Source organism: Aedes aegypti, chromosome 3, assembly GCF_002204515.2.
Source record: "Aedes aegypti strain LVP_AGWG chromosome 3, AaegL5.0 Primary Assembly, whole genome shotgun sequence".
NCBI classification, from domain to species: Eukaryota; Metazoa; Arthropoda; class Insecta; order Diptera; family Culicidae; genus Aedes; species Aedes aegypti.
Window position 1 is genome coordinate 42,314,108 of NC_035109.1, and position 14,197 is coordinate 42,328,304.

A 14,197-nucleotide genomic window follows, 5' to 3' on the forward strand; every position below is an offset into this window, starting at 1 on the left:
ATGGATTGGTCGTTGAAATTTAAGTTTATTTTTATGTTCCAAATATGTGCATGAAAATAAACTTAAATTTACAACATTTTTTTAGCCGTGTAGATCGCAACAAGCTCAAAGATATTCTATGTTCTGAGATGTAGAAAAAAAAAAATCATTCCGAAAAGATCTTCCACCAGACCCGTTACGAGTTTTGTTTAGTTATGCTCTCTAATGTCACAACAATTTTTGACATTCATAGCTTGGAAAATCTCTGAACAAACACCACGCCTATTGCAAACCGGTCATTTTTTTTGCTATGAGCTCGGTAGTGTTGATCTCGGTTAAAGCTTAAAAAAGCCATTATGCCAAACAACCATTATGCCAAACGACTTTATGCCAAACGACCTTATGCCAAACGACTTTATGCCAAACGGGGTACAATCATTTCCTTCACACATTCCTCGATAAAATGCTTCAGGTATGCTCTAAAAGATTGTTCAGGAGTATATTTAGAGATTCCCCCAGAAATTCATGTAAGGATTATTCCAGGATTTCGTCGACACTTAGACGTGACTGTCGTGACATTCCCTACAGTGACCAGCCCTGCTTATGAGATAAATCGACGTGTTCCGTCGTTGGTTGCGGGTGATTAAGGTCTGAAAGAATTTGTAAGAAGACTAGTACCGAGCCAAGTTACGGAATGCTCGTATGTACTTGAGGGGAAAGAGGCAGTGGGCAGTGGTGATTCATGTTGGTCGGTTGATAGATGCCTGCGATGATTATGCCATCAATCGAACGCCTGACGGAGAGCAGGATAGATGCTGAAACCCATTAAAAACGTGACTTTTTCATATCTTGACTCACGTGCGGATGGTCGCGACATATAGTGCTGCTGTTGAGTTGAGCAAAGTTAGATTGGCATGATGGGTGGCAAGGTCATCACTGGAAATGAGTTGGAGTTATGCGTTGTGCTATTCTTGGAAATAGTAGTACATTGTATATGTAGGTATCTCAGAAAAATAATGTTATAAAAAAGTACTCCAAATTACTCCAGTTCACTACATTACAGATTTTACCCAACAAATATATTGGGTGGTTTGGTATTCATAATTGAAGGCGTTTTTATTTCTAGGCATGTTTTAGACTACTACTTGTAGTTTTGAAGTCACTTTTCAGTCACTACTATTTTAATAATTTTAGTCACTTAAGTCATTATTTGCTGGCTGATCGCTCCCAGCCCCGTAATGAATTGCATTTATTATCTCGACTAACGTTCTCCATTCTTTTCTTCTTCGTCTTCTAGACCACCGCACCCACGATGGACGAGCGTCGGGTGGCGGATTACTTTGTGGTAGCCGGTATGCCGGAGAACCCCAAGCTGCTGAAGGAGAACATCTTCAACGATTCGTCCCACCTGCGGTCGGCGGTCACCATCGATCCCATCACCGACATCGGTGTGTTCTTCCCGTCGCTGGGTGAAAAAATTCCCGCAGACTACGAAGTGCTGGAAAACACACCGACCGGTCTGCTGGCAGATCTCAACTATGGTTCCGTGCGGACCACGGCCTGCTTCATATACTATCGGCGGGGGAAGGACAAACCGCCGCTGGTCGATATCGGGGTCATGTACGAAGAAGCCGATCGAATCATGCCCGATGCGGAGATCGTGCATTACACTCCCGGCGATCGGTTGGCCAATGTTAACAATTCGTCCTCCAAAACGTTCCTCACATTTCGGAGGGCTAAGAATGACATGCCCTGCAACGAGCTGGTCGTCACCGATATGTGCGTGGTGATACCGTCCAAGGGAGAGAAACCACCGCATGCCTTTTGTATGATCCACAAGACGCTCAACAAGGGCCTCATGGGCAGTGACGTGTATCTGTGCTACAAAAAGTCCATGAACCGTCCGAAGCTCATCAGCTATCAGCCGGAGATTTTGCACCGGTATCCCACGGTGGACCACAACGATTTCCCGCTAAATCTGTGCCCCAGTGTGCCACTGTTTTGCCTCCCGATGGGAACCACTTTGGAAGCATGGCCTCACGTGCCGGGCGGTGATGGAAAGGTAAATTGCTTCCTGGCTGGCATTCGATAGATATCGTTGTGATGACAAAATTTCTCTTTTCAGCTGAAACGCAAACCCATCCAGCCTATTTTTAGCACCTTCGTGCTAACAGTCAACGATGGAACCTACAAAGTGTACGGTTCGGCCTTAACGTTCTACGAGGACTTCGAGTAAGTGGTCTTAGATTATAGATCTGAAAATTGGATCGTTCGTACCCATAGTTGATCGTCGAGTGTTCATAATATCTCCTCCGCAATCAGCATTGATTAAGCAAATGATTGCCTCTCTTGTTGATCGGCCCCTTCAAATACCGTAAAATTTACAAGCTTTTCGAACGAAATGATCCTAGTTGATAAACCCAAAGAACTTGGATGTCCTCCTCGAGCATACTCCACGTGTCACGCCCGTAGAGGACTACCGATCTTACGAAAAAAAAGTAAAATAAACAAAAAACGTCCACTTGAACGGTGGCATACCAAATCAAACACAGTTTATGTGGCTGCCTAGCTTCGGTGGGTCCACTTCCTAACTTGATCAACAATATCTATACCCGTGCACTCGTTGAACAATTTAGGTGACTTCTGTGTATTTTGTTTGGAAAACTGACCTCATCTTTCTTCCAAAGAAGTTCTGTTTCTAAAGCTTTGATCACACAGTGCGTGCAATGTTGCACGAATGTTTGCGCGAAGTGTGTAATATGTGCTCGAGCTTCTTGCAAACATTTTGTAGGAACCATATGCGTGCATTCAAACTTGTTGGTTCGTTAAACTTGCGTTGAATAGCAACCGTAGAAAGTTGTGTAGTAGGAAAGAAAACCAAATTATTAATTCGTCCTGGTCAGATTTATAATGAAAACATTGGTGATGGAAGACAATTTCTCCAAAGGCTCTTCCAGAGATTTTTCCAGGATTGTTTTTTGAAGATTCCTCCGGGAACTTTACTACAAATGCATTCAAGATAATCTCTACAGTGATCCATACAACAATTTCGACAAAGATTCCTTCCCGAAGAAGTTTTGATCGCAACCAGATTGTGTTGACCAGATTAGATATGGCTCCTGGTGCTTTCAGCAGTTCCTTCGGAAATTTCGCCAGAAATATTCCAGGGATTCCTCCAGAAAAATATCTACTGGGGTTCTTGCAGAGATGTGTCCAAGGATTTCTGTAGAGATTACACTAGGACAACTTCAGGGGTTACACTAAGAAAACTTCTTTAAGGATTACTCCAGATATTTCTCCAGATATTCTTTCTTTTCTTCTTCTTTCTGGCGTTACGTCCCAACTGGGACAGAGCCTACGTCTCTGCTTAGTGTTCTTATGAGCACTTCCACAGTTATTAACTGAGAGCTTTATGTGCCAAATGACCATTTTTGCATGTGTATATCGTATGGCAGGTACGAAGATACTCTATGCCCTCGGAAGTCGAGAAAATTTCCTTTACGAAAAGATGCTCGATCGGTGAGATTCGAACCCACGACCCTCAGCTTGGTCTTGCTGAATAGCTGCACGTTTACTGCTACGGCTATCTGGGCCCCCCTCGAAGATCCTCGAGGATGCATTCAGTGTATTCCATAAGTAGTCCATTCGAAATTACTCCGGGAATTTCTTCAGGGATTATCAAAGGATTGCTCCAGAGATTCTACCAGGAATTCTTGTAGGGATTCCACCTCATGGGATTCTACAAGTAATTACTTCACGAATTCATGAAGGGATTCCTCAAAAGTTTTCTTCAGAAATTCTCCTAGAGATAGATTTAGCAAAATCGCTACAGGAAGTGATTTAAGGTTTTTCGCAACTACACAACTATTTTAACAAATCTTCCAGGGATTTATCTTGAAGTTTATCTAGAGAATTGTCTAAAAAATACCTTTGGGGATCTTTCCATGAATTCATCTAGAAATTTCCTTCAAGAATTCCTCCAGGAATTTCATCAAAAATAATCCCAAGAATACTTTTGGGGATTCCTTCAAAAATACTTTTAGAGATTCCTACAAGAATTTATGCTGAAACTTCTTCCATGAAGATTGTTTTGGAAAAATCCGTAGATAAACTCCTGGAGAAATACATAGAAAGTTTTCATGAGTAATTTCAAGAGGAACCTGCAGAAAAAGTTATAAGAAATCCCTGTAGGATTTACGGAGGAATCTCTAGAGGAACTTCTGGGAGAAATCTCTGGAAAAATCCCTGGAGAAATTCTTGTCGGAGTTTTTTGGAGGAAAAAATGCTAAGGACAACTTTTGGAGGAACCATGAAATGTTTTCTCTTGAGTAATCTCGGGAAAAATATCTGAAGAAATTGCTGGAAAAATCTCAGAAGAATTACCTGGGTAATATGCTGAAAAAATCCTTGGACACATCTTTGGAGAAAATGGCTGGAGTATCCTTGGAATAATTACTGTAGAGATTTTGCTGGAGAAATCTGTGTCTACATTTTTCTGGAAAAAAAAACCCTGGAATCAGTGGCGACTCGTAACCTCACTTTCTACCTGTTCTACAACTCTAAAAATGACTATTTCGCCAAATTTAGATTATAAATCAAACAGTTAATTTTTGAAATCGTCATTTCTAACAAATCTCTACTCATTACATGCAAATTTGTTGCTGAAATTCAAGAATTTCTATTCGTGGAACAGGTAGATTTGAGGTTAGGGAATCGCCACTGCCTGGAATAATCCTTGGACAAATTGCCAAATTATGGACAACTACCTGAAAAATTCTCTGGATTTTTTTCTGGAGGAATCACCGGTGGAGTCTCTGAAAGAACTCTCTAGAGAAATCTCTAGAGTAATGGCATGGAACTTTATCGGAGCTGGTCTATAAAATACGGTTGTGATTGAAATTTCAGGGCTCGCGGATTTCACGATTTTCGCGGATTTGTAGCGGATTTGGTGGGCCAGGCGCGAAAATCGCGAGTCAATATAATTCTGTCGCGATTTTCGCGGATTTCCCAAATCATGCCAGGAAAATCAACAACAAATTATTTTGATACGAACAATTGTGCATTACATCATTAGGAAAATGTATATTCAAAAATGTAAACTCTCGCCTTCTCATTGAGTGCTGTAAAGTGCTCTTTATAGTATAGTCACTAGGTGCCCAGTTTTGCTGTTATCAGTTTTTGCAGGTATTTATTTGTTTTCCTTCAATAGTTTGAAACATTTGGAATACAGTCGAAGCTTGTTATAACGACAACTTTTATAACGACAAAAGCTCTCTATAGCGACATTTTTCGGTCCCATGAAAAATATTTCAATGTTATATCTATTCTCTATAACGACTTTTCTCTATTGCGACGGTCCCTTGCGATGTCGTTATAACGCGCTTCGACTGTATTAAGGAAGCAGAATCCGTCATTGAATTGAGAATTTTCTAAAGCAGTGTTTCCGTTAAAAGTCAAGAATTTTACATGAAATTTGTTCACTATATTCAATTCTCCAACTGAAACACAGTGAACACAATTTCATAGAATAAGTTTCAGCTTCCAGGAGAACTGCTTTTGAAGTTTAAATGATGACGTCTCATCTATGATTTGACATGATTTGATCTAGATACAATATCGAAAAAAAAGTCTGTTTAACAATTTTGAATTCTACAATTCTCAATGTGCACAAACCGAGAGCTCATAATTTAAAATTTAATAATGGCGGAGGCCACGTCCCTGTCATCGGGGAAGGGAAAGAATGTTAGTTAGATAACTATTGTTACTAGAAAACGAGTATACCTCTGCATCTCAGCTGGAAAGGTTATTGGGATGAATTGCTCAATTGCTTAGAAGGATTGCTCAGATCTGGACCTAGAAAGTTGGGCATCTTGTATGGAATTTCTAAATAGTTTTAAATGTATAATCTAATGTACTGTATTACTGACGGACTAAGGAAATATCCAGGGTCAAATTGATCACTTGGCGAATTTGATGGGTACTAAAATGCAATAGCTTCCTAGGATGCTGGATGTTCAGACCCTAATTAAGTATATAAGGAAATTAATTGTTCTTAACCCTCTAACACCCAACGCCGCCTTTAGACGGGTAAACTTTGGAATTTTGTATATATTTTCGTGGCTCGAAAATCAAAATGATTTTATTTTGGGATTAAGCTTTGAACTATAACGCGCATATGAGGAAAGTTTTTTATGACTTTTGAAACTTTATCGTATTTTTGAAAAATGTTTTAAAAATTGTATTTTTTATAACCTACAAATGCATGGAGCTTATTTAATGTGTAATACAAAAAAACGTACTTTTTATATTTTTCTACAATCACCCTATCAAAGAAGAAGAGCCACACCACCAGGCTTCTTCAAACCACCTTCAAAACTGTGTTTTCGTTGATTACACGTAAAATAAAAAATGTTTTAAAAAAAAATGTTTTAAAATGTACTGTTAAAAATTTAAATTTTTATTATTGCCAAAAATCAGTAATCTTCAAGAAAAAATAAAAGGATAAAGAAGTTCAAAAGTTAAATTTATAAAAATCAAAAACCAAAATTCATAAATTCGCGAAAAAAATTTATCATTGTCCAAAACGTGTTTGAAACGATTTTAGAAAACGAACAATTTAGATCGAAAATAAAAAAAAACTGGGTTAAATTTATTTTTTTGTCTTATGATCAATTTTGCCCTAGTGGGTCATTTTCAGTTTTTGATGAACAAGCTAGTTTTATGATACTTCTAATATTATTTCCTAAAAATTCAGTTACATACACTGACAGAGATCAACGAAGTACTGGTTTTGCCGAATTGAGGTTGACAATATCTCTGTTCCTAAGGATAATGTAACAGCAAGTTATAAAATAGTGATTTTTTTGCCCCTAGATTACGGTCCAAAAAAAAAGTCCATTAATTATAAAACACAGAAATTTGTTAAAACACTTAGGGGAATGTGGGGCAAGATGAGCACCCGGGGCAAGATGGGCACCCCTAGTTTGTGTCGTTTCTACCGATTTTTTTTTTTCAATACATTATTTGGGGTTCTGATGAATATCATTAAATTGATATGATGGCCATAAATTTCAGCTAAAAAATCAACAGCACAACGTAAATATTGTCCAAAATACATAGAAGTCCAAAAATTTACCTTTTCATATAAGATTTGTTCATTTAAAAGTAATATTTTTGTTGCGTAAACAAATTAATTCATACGTTTTTGGCCGTATAGTTATAGAACAATCTTCTGTAGATAATCAGGAGCAAAACTTTTTATCAAATTTAAAAAATATTTCAATTGTTTTGATTATATTAATAAATTTACACCCTTGGGGCAAGATGAGCACCATGTTCAAAATTAAGTAAAAGTGTGAAATTATAGAACCACATTTATCTGTGAGCTTGACTTACGGTATCTTCTTTGCACAAAACAATTTTCCTAAAAAATATACAAACAAACAACAAATTTAATCGTTTTTTAGTAAAATCTTAGCAATTTATGAAAATTTATTTATTTTCAGATAAAAGTTTTAAAAACTAAGCTAGTTGAAGATAAATATTATCAGATATTAATGATAATATCTTAGGATATTGCAAGCATTGAAAAATAATAGTTTTCTTTAGTAAATTGCACCTTTTTATGGGGGTGCCCATCTTGCCCCGCAGTTTTTTTGACTGATGATAAAAAAGCTATTTCTTAAAGTGTTATTTGGAAAACTATTTATCACTTTTTAAAACTTTTGAAGGTTGGAGGTCAAAGTAATAATGTAAAAGATAAGGATGGTTACCAATTTTACCAAAATAATAACGTTTAAGTAGGCTTAAATCGCGCTTATCCTTATGGTGCTCATCTTGCCCCGCCTGACCCTAAATGTTCACAACAATGTTAAGATATTTTTTACGAAAAATTAATTGGGTATTGTGACATGAAGTTTTGTATATATACATGTTTGTTTGAGACATGATTCAAGATTTCAGTGACAATTGGAAAAAAAAAAATTTTTTTTGGCGCCCATTGGTGTTTTCAGGCGCGGGTTAAATTTCAGAAGTCGCGATTTTCGCGGATACGATTTTGAAGTTTTTGTAACAGCCCTTAAATTTATTCCTAAGGAATTTCCTAGATATTTTTTAGAGAAATTTCTGGCAAAATTATTTAAAGTATTCTTGAGGAAAAGGATACTGTAGAGATTTGGAGAGAATTGTTCTTCTTCTTGGCATAACGTCCTCACTGGGACAGAGACGGCTTCTCAGCTTAGTGTTCTTATGAGCACTTCCACGATTATTAACTGAGAGCTATTTTTGCCAAAGTTGCCATTTTTCGCATTCGTATATCGTGTGGCAGGTACGATTATACTCTATGCCCAAGGAAGTCAAGGAAATTTCCATTACAAAAAGATCCTGGACCGATCGGGAATCGAACTCAGACACCTTCAGTATAGCTGTCCTTTGTAGCCACGGACTCTAACCACTCTGCTAAGAAAGGCCCCTGGAGAGAATTATGAATAATAAAACGACCTACTGGGTGACAATGCAACGTTAACTTTTGACAGCAATCAAATGACCAGTGCAAATGGAGCTCCAGGTGTTCCTTCAGGAAAACCTTCAGGGATTTTACCAAAAAATCTCCCGTAATCTCTCCATGAATTCCACCAGGGCTTCTGCCAGAGATTTCGCCATGAGACATTTTAGACCGTTTCTGATAGTGCTCCAGGATTACCTACAGCAATTCCTTCAGGAATTTCTCCAAGGATTATTCCAGGAATTTTTGCTGTGGTATTTCTACAGGGATTCCTTTATTTAAAGATTTCGCAATAAATTATTGCAGGAATGTCTCCAGTGATTCCTTTATAGATTCCTCCAGTAAAATCTTTACAGGGATTCTTCAAGGAATTTCTCCAAGGATTTCTTTAGGTTTTGTTTCAGAAGTACTGCTACGGAGATTTCTCCAGGGATTTTTCAGGATATGCATGCTTGTATTCCTTGATGTTTCTCTAGAAAATCTTTACAAAGATAATTGCAATTATATCTTCAAGGTATTCTCTAGGAATTGTTCCAGGAGTTTCACTTGGATATTTTCTTCTAGCATTACTCTAGTGATTTCTCCAGAGTTTTCTCCGAGGATTCCTAAACAGATACATACAAAGGTATCCCCAAGTAGTCAGTAGATTCGTCCAGGAATTATTCCGAAGATGTTTTCCGGGATTCCTCCAGGACGTACTCCAGATATTTCACAAGGAATTCCTTCAGGTGTTTTACAACTCACGAATTCTTCAATATATTCCTCAAAAATTTCATCCAGGAATTCTACCAAAGTTTCTACCAGAAAAATTGCTGCATGACATACTCCAAGGATCCTCCATATAATACTATAGGGATATCTTGAGAGATTCGTTCTGGGTCTCCATAAAAGCATCTAAGGGTTCCTCTACGAGTTCCTCTTGGAATTCTTCCAGTGATTCTCCCATGAATTCCTACGGGAATTTCATCAGATTTTTTTCTAACAACTCCTCCGGGAATTAAACTAGGAAAATGTATACAAAAAATTCTCCAGTAAAATCTCTACATCAACTTCTATTTGAAAATCTCTTCCAGGGTTTTCATCAAAAAATCTCTACATGGGATTATCACGGGATTTACAGTGTTGCTTCTTGGGATATCTCCAAGGATTCTTAAGGAGTCCTAAGAGTAAAGTAATTAACTTAGAAAATCCTTCTTATGGGAGATTCTCTAGGAAGATCTCTACAGGGATTCCGACCGAGATTTCTCCATTTTTTTTCATGGATTCCTCCAAGGCGCCAGAAAATTTCTAATGAAAAAAAATCCAGGGATGAGCTGATAGATAATCGACTGAACATTTTAATGAAATAGGGGAAGGGGTGGTAAAATGAACACCGTGCCTTTTATCGAGAAAAAACAAATTTCGATGAATTTTGATCACGCACGGACAATCGAGCACAAATCGGAGTGTTCGAGTTGATACGTAGGTCAATAGAAGTGAAAATATCAACGAAAACTAAGATTTTAGAAAACCACGTTTGAAAATTGGAATCGACGTTACTTTTAGCTCGGAACTCAAGTTTTCCAGTGAGGTGAATATCGTTATAAAACGATGTCAAATCTGGTACCTTTAGAATTCTTTTTTAATAAATATATTTTCGGCATGACAATTGAAATTTTCAGAAATATTTGTTTTGCACATGTTTTTTGCATGATGTTCATTTTACCACCAACAGCAGTTCATTCTACTCACATAGTGCAGGTAAAATGAACATTTGCATCGTTTTTTGCTAGCGACAAAAATATGTGAAAATTCAGCAATTTTAGTCTGAATTCGTGTCGCTGCTATAGATAACATCCCTATTTTTAATGTTGTGCGATAGAACTATAAAAATCCTCGTGTTTCTATCGGAATCAAGATGATTTCCTTAAGATGTTCATTTTACCACTCCTTCCCCTATACATTTCGTCTACGCAGTCTTTATTATAAAAAAAAACGTTGGAACATAAAGACTGCGTAACCGAAGAGCATGTTTTATGCTCCAGGGATTTCTTCAGGAATTCCTCCAGAGATTTCCTTAGGAATCCACTCCAGGCTCATGCAAGAATTTCTCCCATCTGTAAAAAGTAGGCATTGAGAAAATGGGCTGCGAAGTTTTCAAACTCGTTTTTATGTTCCAATCTTAATTAATCTTTCACAGCTTGCTTCTCACTACGATACCTTTCCGAAAAAAAAATAAAAAGATGATCAAAACAAATTACATTTTTGTGTTGCACTGTGCGAAAGTCTGTAGTGGGACCAGTATGCGGTTATTTTTCATTATGGGACAATTTGACTTGCTGTTTTTTTATAATTTTTCCAAACAAATAATATTATTTCATTAGTGCTGCTGAAAGAGCATTGGAAAATATGTTGAAAACTGAACTAAACTCAATTTTGACGAAAATGCAGATGGGACTGACTTGCGATTCACGGCAGTTGAGTTTCCAACGAAATTTCCACACGATTTCTTCAAGATTTGTATTGGGTCATTCCTGCAGACAATCCTTCACATTCTTGCATTGATGTCTGCAAGGGTCACTGAAGGAATTCACAGGAGAATTTTAAATTGATATCTGGAAGTAAAGAAAGATTCGTTGAGGGAAATCATTTGTGATAAAAAAAACTTTAATAACAGCAACAGCAGCAGTGACATTTTGATGAACAATGAATACACCACACATTGGTTTCTACAACTAACAGTTATGGAACCAAATACGTGTTTGTTCAAACTGTGTAATACATGGACAAACATTCCGTACATACAGAACCTCGAACAGTTCGCGTGAATATTGAACGATATTTTTTTTTGAACCAACGTTCGTGCATTGCGCGCGTAGTGTAATCAAAGCTTAAGCCTCTATATAGGTACACGCCGAGCAGTCGAATCCAGAATATGCCTTACTTAGCTCTATTGTTTTCTGTAGACTCAAATTTAGAGATATTTCTAGAATATCTCCTTCAAAATGACTGTTTCGATAAACTTATAACTTGTTCAAAACTTCGGATTTTCATTATGCTTGACAACCTGAACCCGTAATACCCATAGCTAACAACTTTCATGTATCTGTCGATTTCTTATTCTAGTGAACAACTACTGAACGATCAGCAACGAGAGCTGCTCGAATGGGGTCCGGATTCACATAAAACCCATTCCCTGCATGTGAACAAATCGATCTGCCTGCTGTCCAGGTGGCCGTTTGGTGATACCTTCGAAAAATGGCTTCAATTTTTGCACGTAAGTTATTGATCCGTTCATGCCGGAATTAAAACTAACAATCCCCTCTCAATCTGCCAGCAAATTTCAATCTTTAACGAACCACATACGGTTTCGATCGAGCGCAACATTACACATCTGCTCGACGAAGTGCCATTCCCGTCCCCGAGTATCATGCTACAGTTATCCAACTTGAGCAACGATCGTATTCTGCTCACCCTTCCGGAGGACTCTCCTCTTCCTCGGAGCGGAGCCGGATTCCGCCAACTGCTCTCAAACCTAGGAACGGAGAACTGTCTACATGTTCTGCTCCTGGTGATGACCGAACAGAAGATTCTGATCCACTCCCTTAGACCTGCCACGTTGACGGCCGTCGCCGAGGCTGTCTCATCTTTCCTCTTCCCCTTCAAATGGCAATGTCCCTACATTCCCCTGTGCCCACTGGGACTGGCTGAGGTTCTCCACGCACCGCTGCCCTATCTGATTGGAGTGGATTCCAGATTCTTCGATCTGTATGAACCTCCCAATGATGTGACCTGCGTCGATCTGGACACGAACACGATCGGATTGTGTGAATCACAGAAGCATCTCAACACCAAACTACTACCTAAGCGAGCGGCTCGCATCCTAAGGCAGACCCTGAGAAACCTAGAAGAACTCAATCAATCCAGCTCGAACGAATCATCCAACAGCTTGGATCGAGATTTCAAAAAGAAAAAACGCGAACAAAATCTTGAACAACGAATACAGGAAGCGTTTTTGCAGTTCATGGCTTCGATTCTGAAGGGCTACAGGGATTACTTGGTACCGATTTCGAAGGCACCGACCAGTCGGGCCACCGATCCGGACGCTCTGTTTCAGATGAATGCATTCTTGAGATCGCGGGACAAAGCTCATCACAAATTCTTTCAAATGCTCATGAAAACGCAAATGTTCATCAAGTTTATCGAGGAACGATCGTTCGTGTCCGATGGCGATCACAACCTGGCATTCTTCGACGAGTGCGCAGAAAAAGTAAGTGCCTTTGAGGATACTCCCACAGAGATCAAATTGATCGAGTGGGATTCTGGCCACGGTAGCGAGCGAACCAAATACATTCTGCCACCGGAATGCCAACCGGGGATGTCGGAGAAGGGCTTCATTTACGGTTCGTTCGTTTTGAATCCTATTCTACTGAAACAATCCCGCCGGAGTCTATTGGCAAACGCGCTGCAACATCACAACAGTTTAGCGCCCGGTTCACCAATGGCCCGTCGTACAAAACATGAGATTAAAACGGCACAGAAGTTGGCCCGAAAGAATCAAGGCAACCCTGAACTGTGGGCCAAGCACCTGCTGGCAGCCTGCTATTCCATCTACTTCATGATTCTGCCCAGCTTGATCTCTGAAAACGCCGGCCGAGAACACGCCATTTTGAAGGCAGCCTACGACCTGCTGGGGAAGGCCTGCAAACTGAAGATTCAGTGCGATGAAGTCTGCTACCGCATCATGATGCAATTGTGTGGAATGCACAATCTGCCTGTACTGGCGGTGCGCCTGCATTATCTCATGAAACGCTCGGGAATTCAACCGAATGCCTTAACCTACGGCTTCTATAATCGTTGCGTGCTGGAAGCGCAATGGCCGTCGGACTCCATCCTCTCCAGTCAAATGCGTTGGAATCGGCTTCGGAACATCGTAATGGGCGCAGCACACTTCAAACGTGCTGGCAAAAAGTTTGCCGCTCGCCGGAGGCTTTCCGTGTCGCAAGAGAACAACCTTAGCACCCTGGAGTCCGTTGATGGCACATCCCGAACAAGTTTGGATTCGGGAATCTCCCAAGCAGAACATCAATCCAGCTCTGCGATCGACTTTGCCGCATTTGATAAGCTGCGTGGACGTTTAGGGGCGATAGTGCGGCAAACATCCGCTCACCAGGAATCATCGGATGTGCTATCCAGCGCCGGATTGCTCATCAGCGGCGATGCGGGTCATCTGAAGAGCAGCCCGAAAGAAAAGCAATCCTCCTTCAAGCCAGCCAGTCCGTGCGATCTGAGCCCACGTGTATTGGCTCGAGCGGACAGCTTCGCGGGAGATTCCAAGTTCATCGACAAACTGCAGAAGCAAGCGAAGAGCTACCCGAATGGGAGCGTGACGCCCAACGGCACGATCGGGGACAGCGCGATAGCCAAGGTGAAGCGAGCGTTGGATTTCCAGAACGAGCATGAAAATGGTTCACAGGAGGAGCTGCCGGACGACAAAGAGAATGCCAAGGACAGTCCAACCAAGTGAGTGGTCGAGTATATTACAGTAGTGTGACACACAATATGTAAACAGAATTCTTGATTGCAGTTCTTGGAAGCACACTTACTAGCAAACCCTTATTGGATTTTGAAAGATTAACTCGAAGTGTAGAGTTACGCCCATTTCAATTTTCAGCTTGATTTTTTCTCAATACTGCTTCATCTCATTAACTAAATGTTCGTCACACCAAAAGACAC

The 14,197-nt window shown here is 39.7% G+C and overlaps 1 protein-coding gene across 3 annotated transcripts in view; it reads left to right on the top strand.

Annotated features, from left to right (window-relative positions):
* LOC110678647 (C-myc promoter-binding protein) overlaps positions 1–14,197 on the top strand; it is a 97,533-nt gene that overhangs the window by 66,322 nt on the left and 17,014 nt on the right. For all 3 annotated transcript variants that reach the window (XM_021851784.1, XM_021851786.1, XM_021851785.1), the window contains exons 3-6: positions 1,277–2,041; positions 2,105–2,211; positions 11,588–11,738; positions 11,799–13,984. In XM_021851784.1, coding sequence (XP_021707476.1) covers positions 1,292–2,041; positions 2,105–2,211; positions 11,588–11,738; positions 11,799–13,984 — 3,194 coding nt within the window. In that variant the 5' untranslated portion in view covers positions 1,277–1,291. The remainder of the gene's footprint in view (positions 1–1,276; positions 2,042–2,104; positions 2,212–11,587; positions 11,739–11,798; positions 13,985–14,197) is intronic.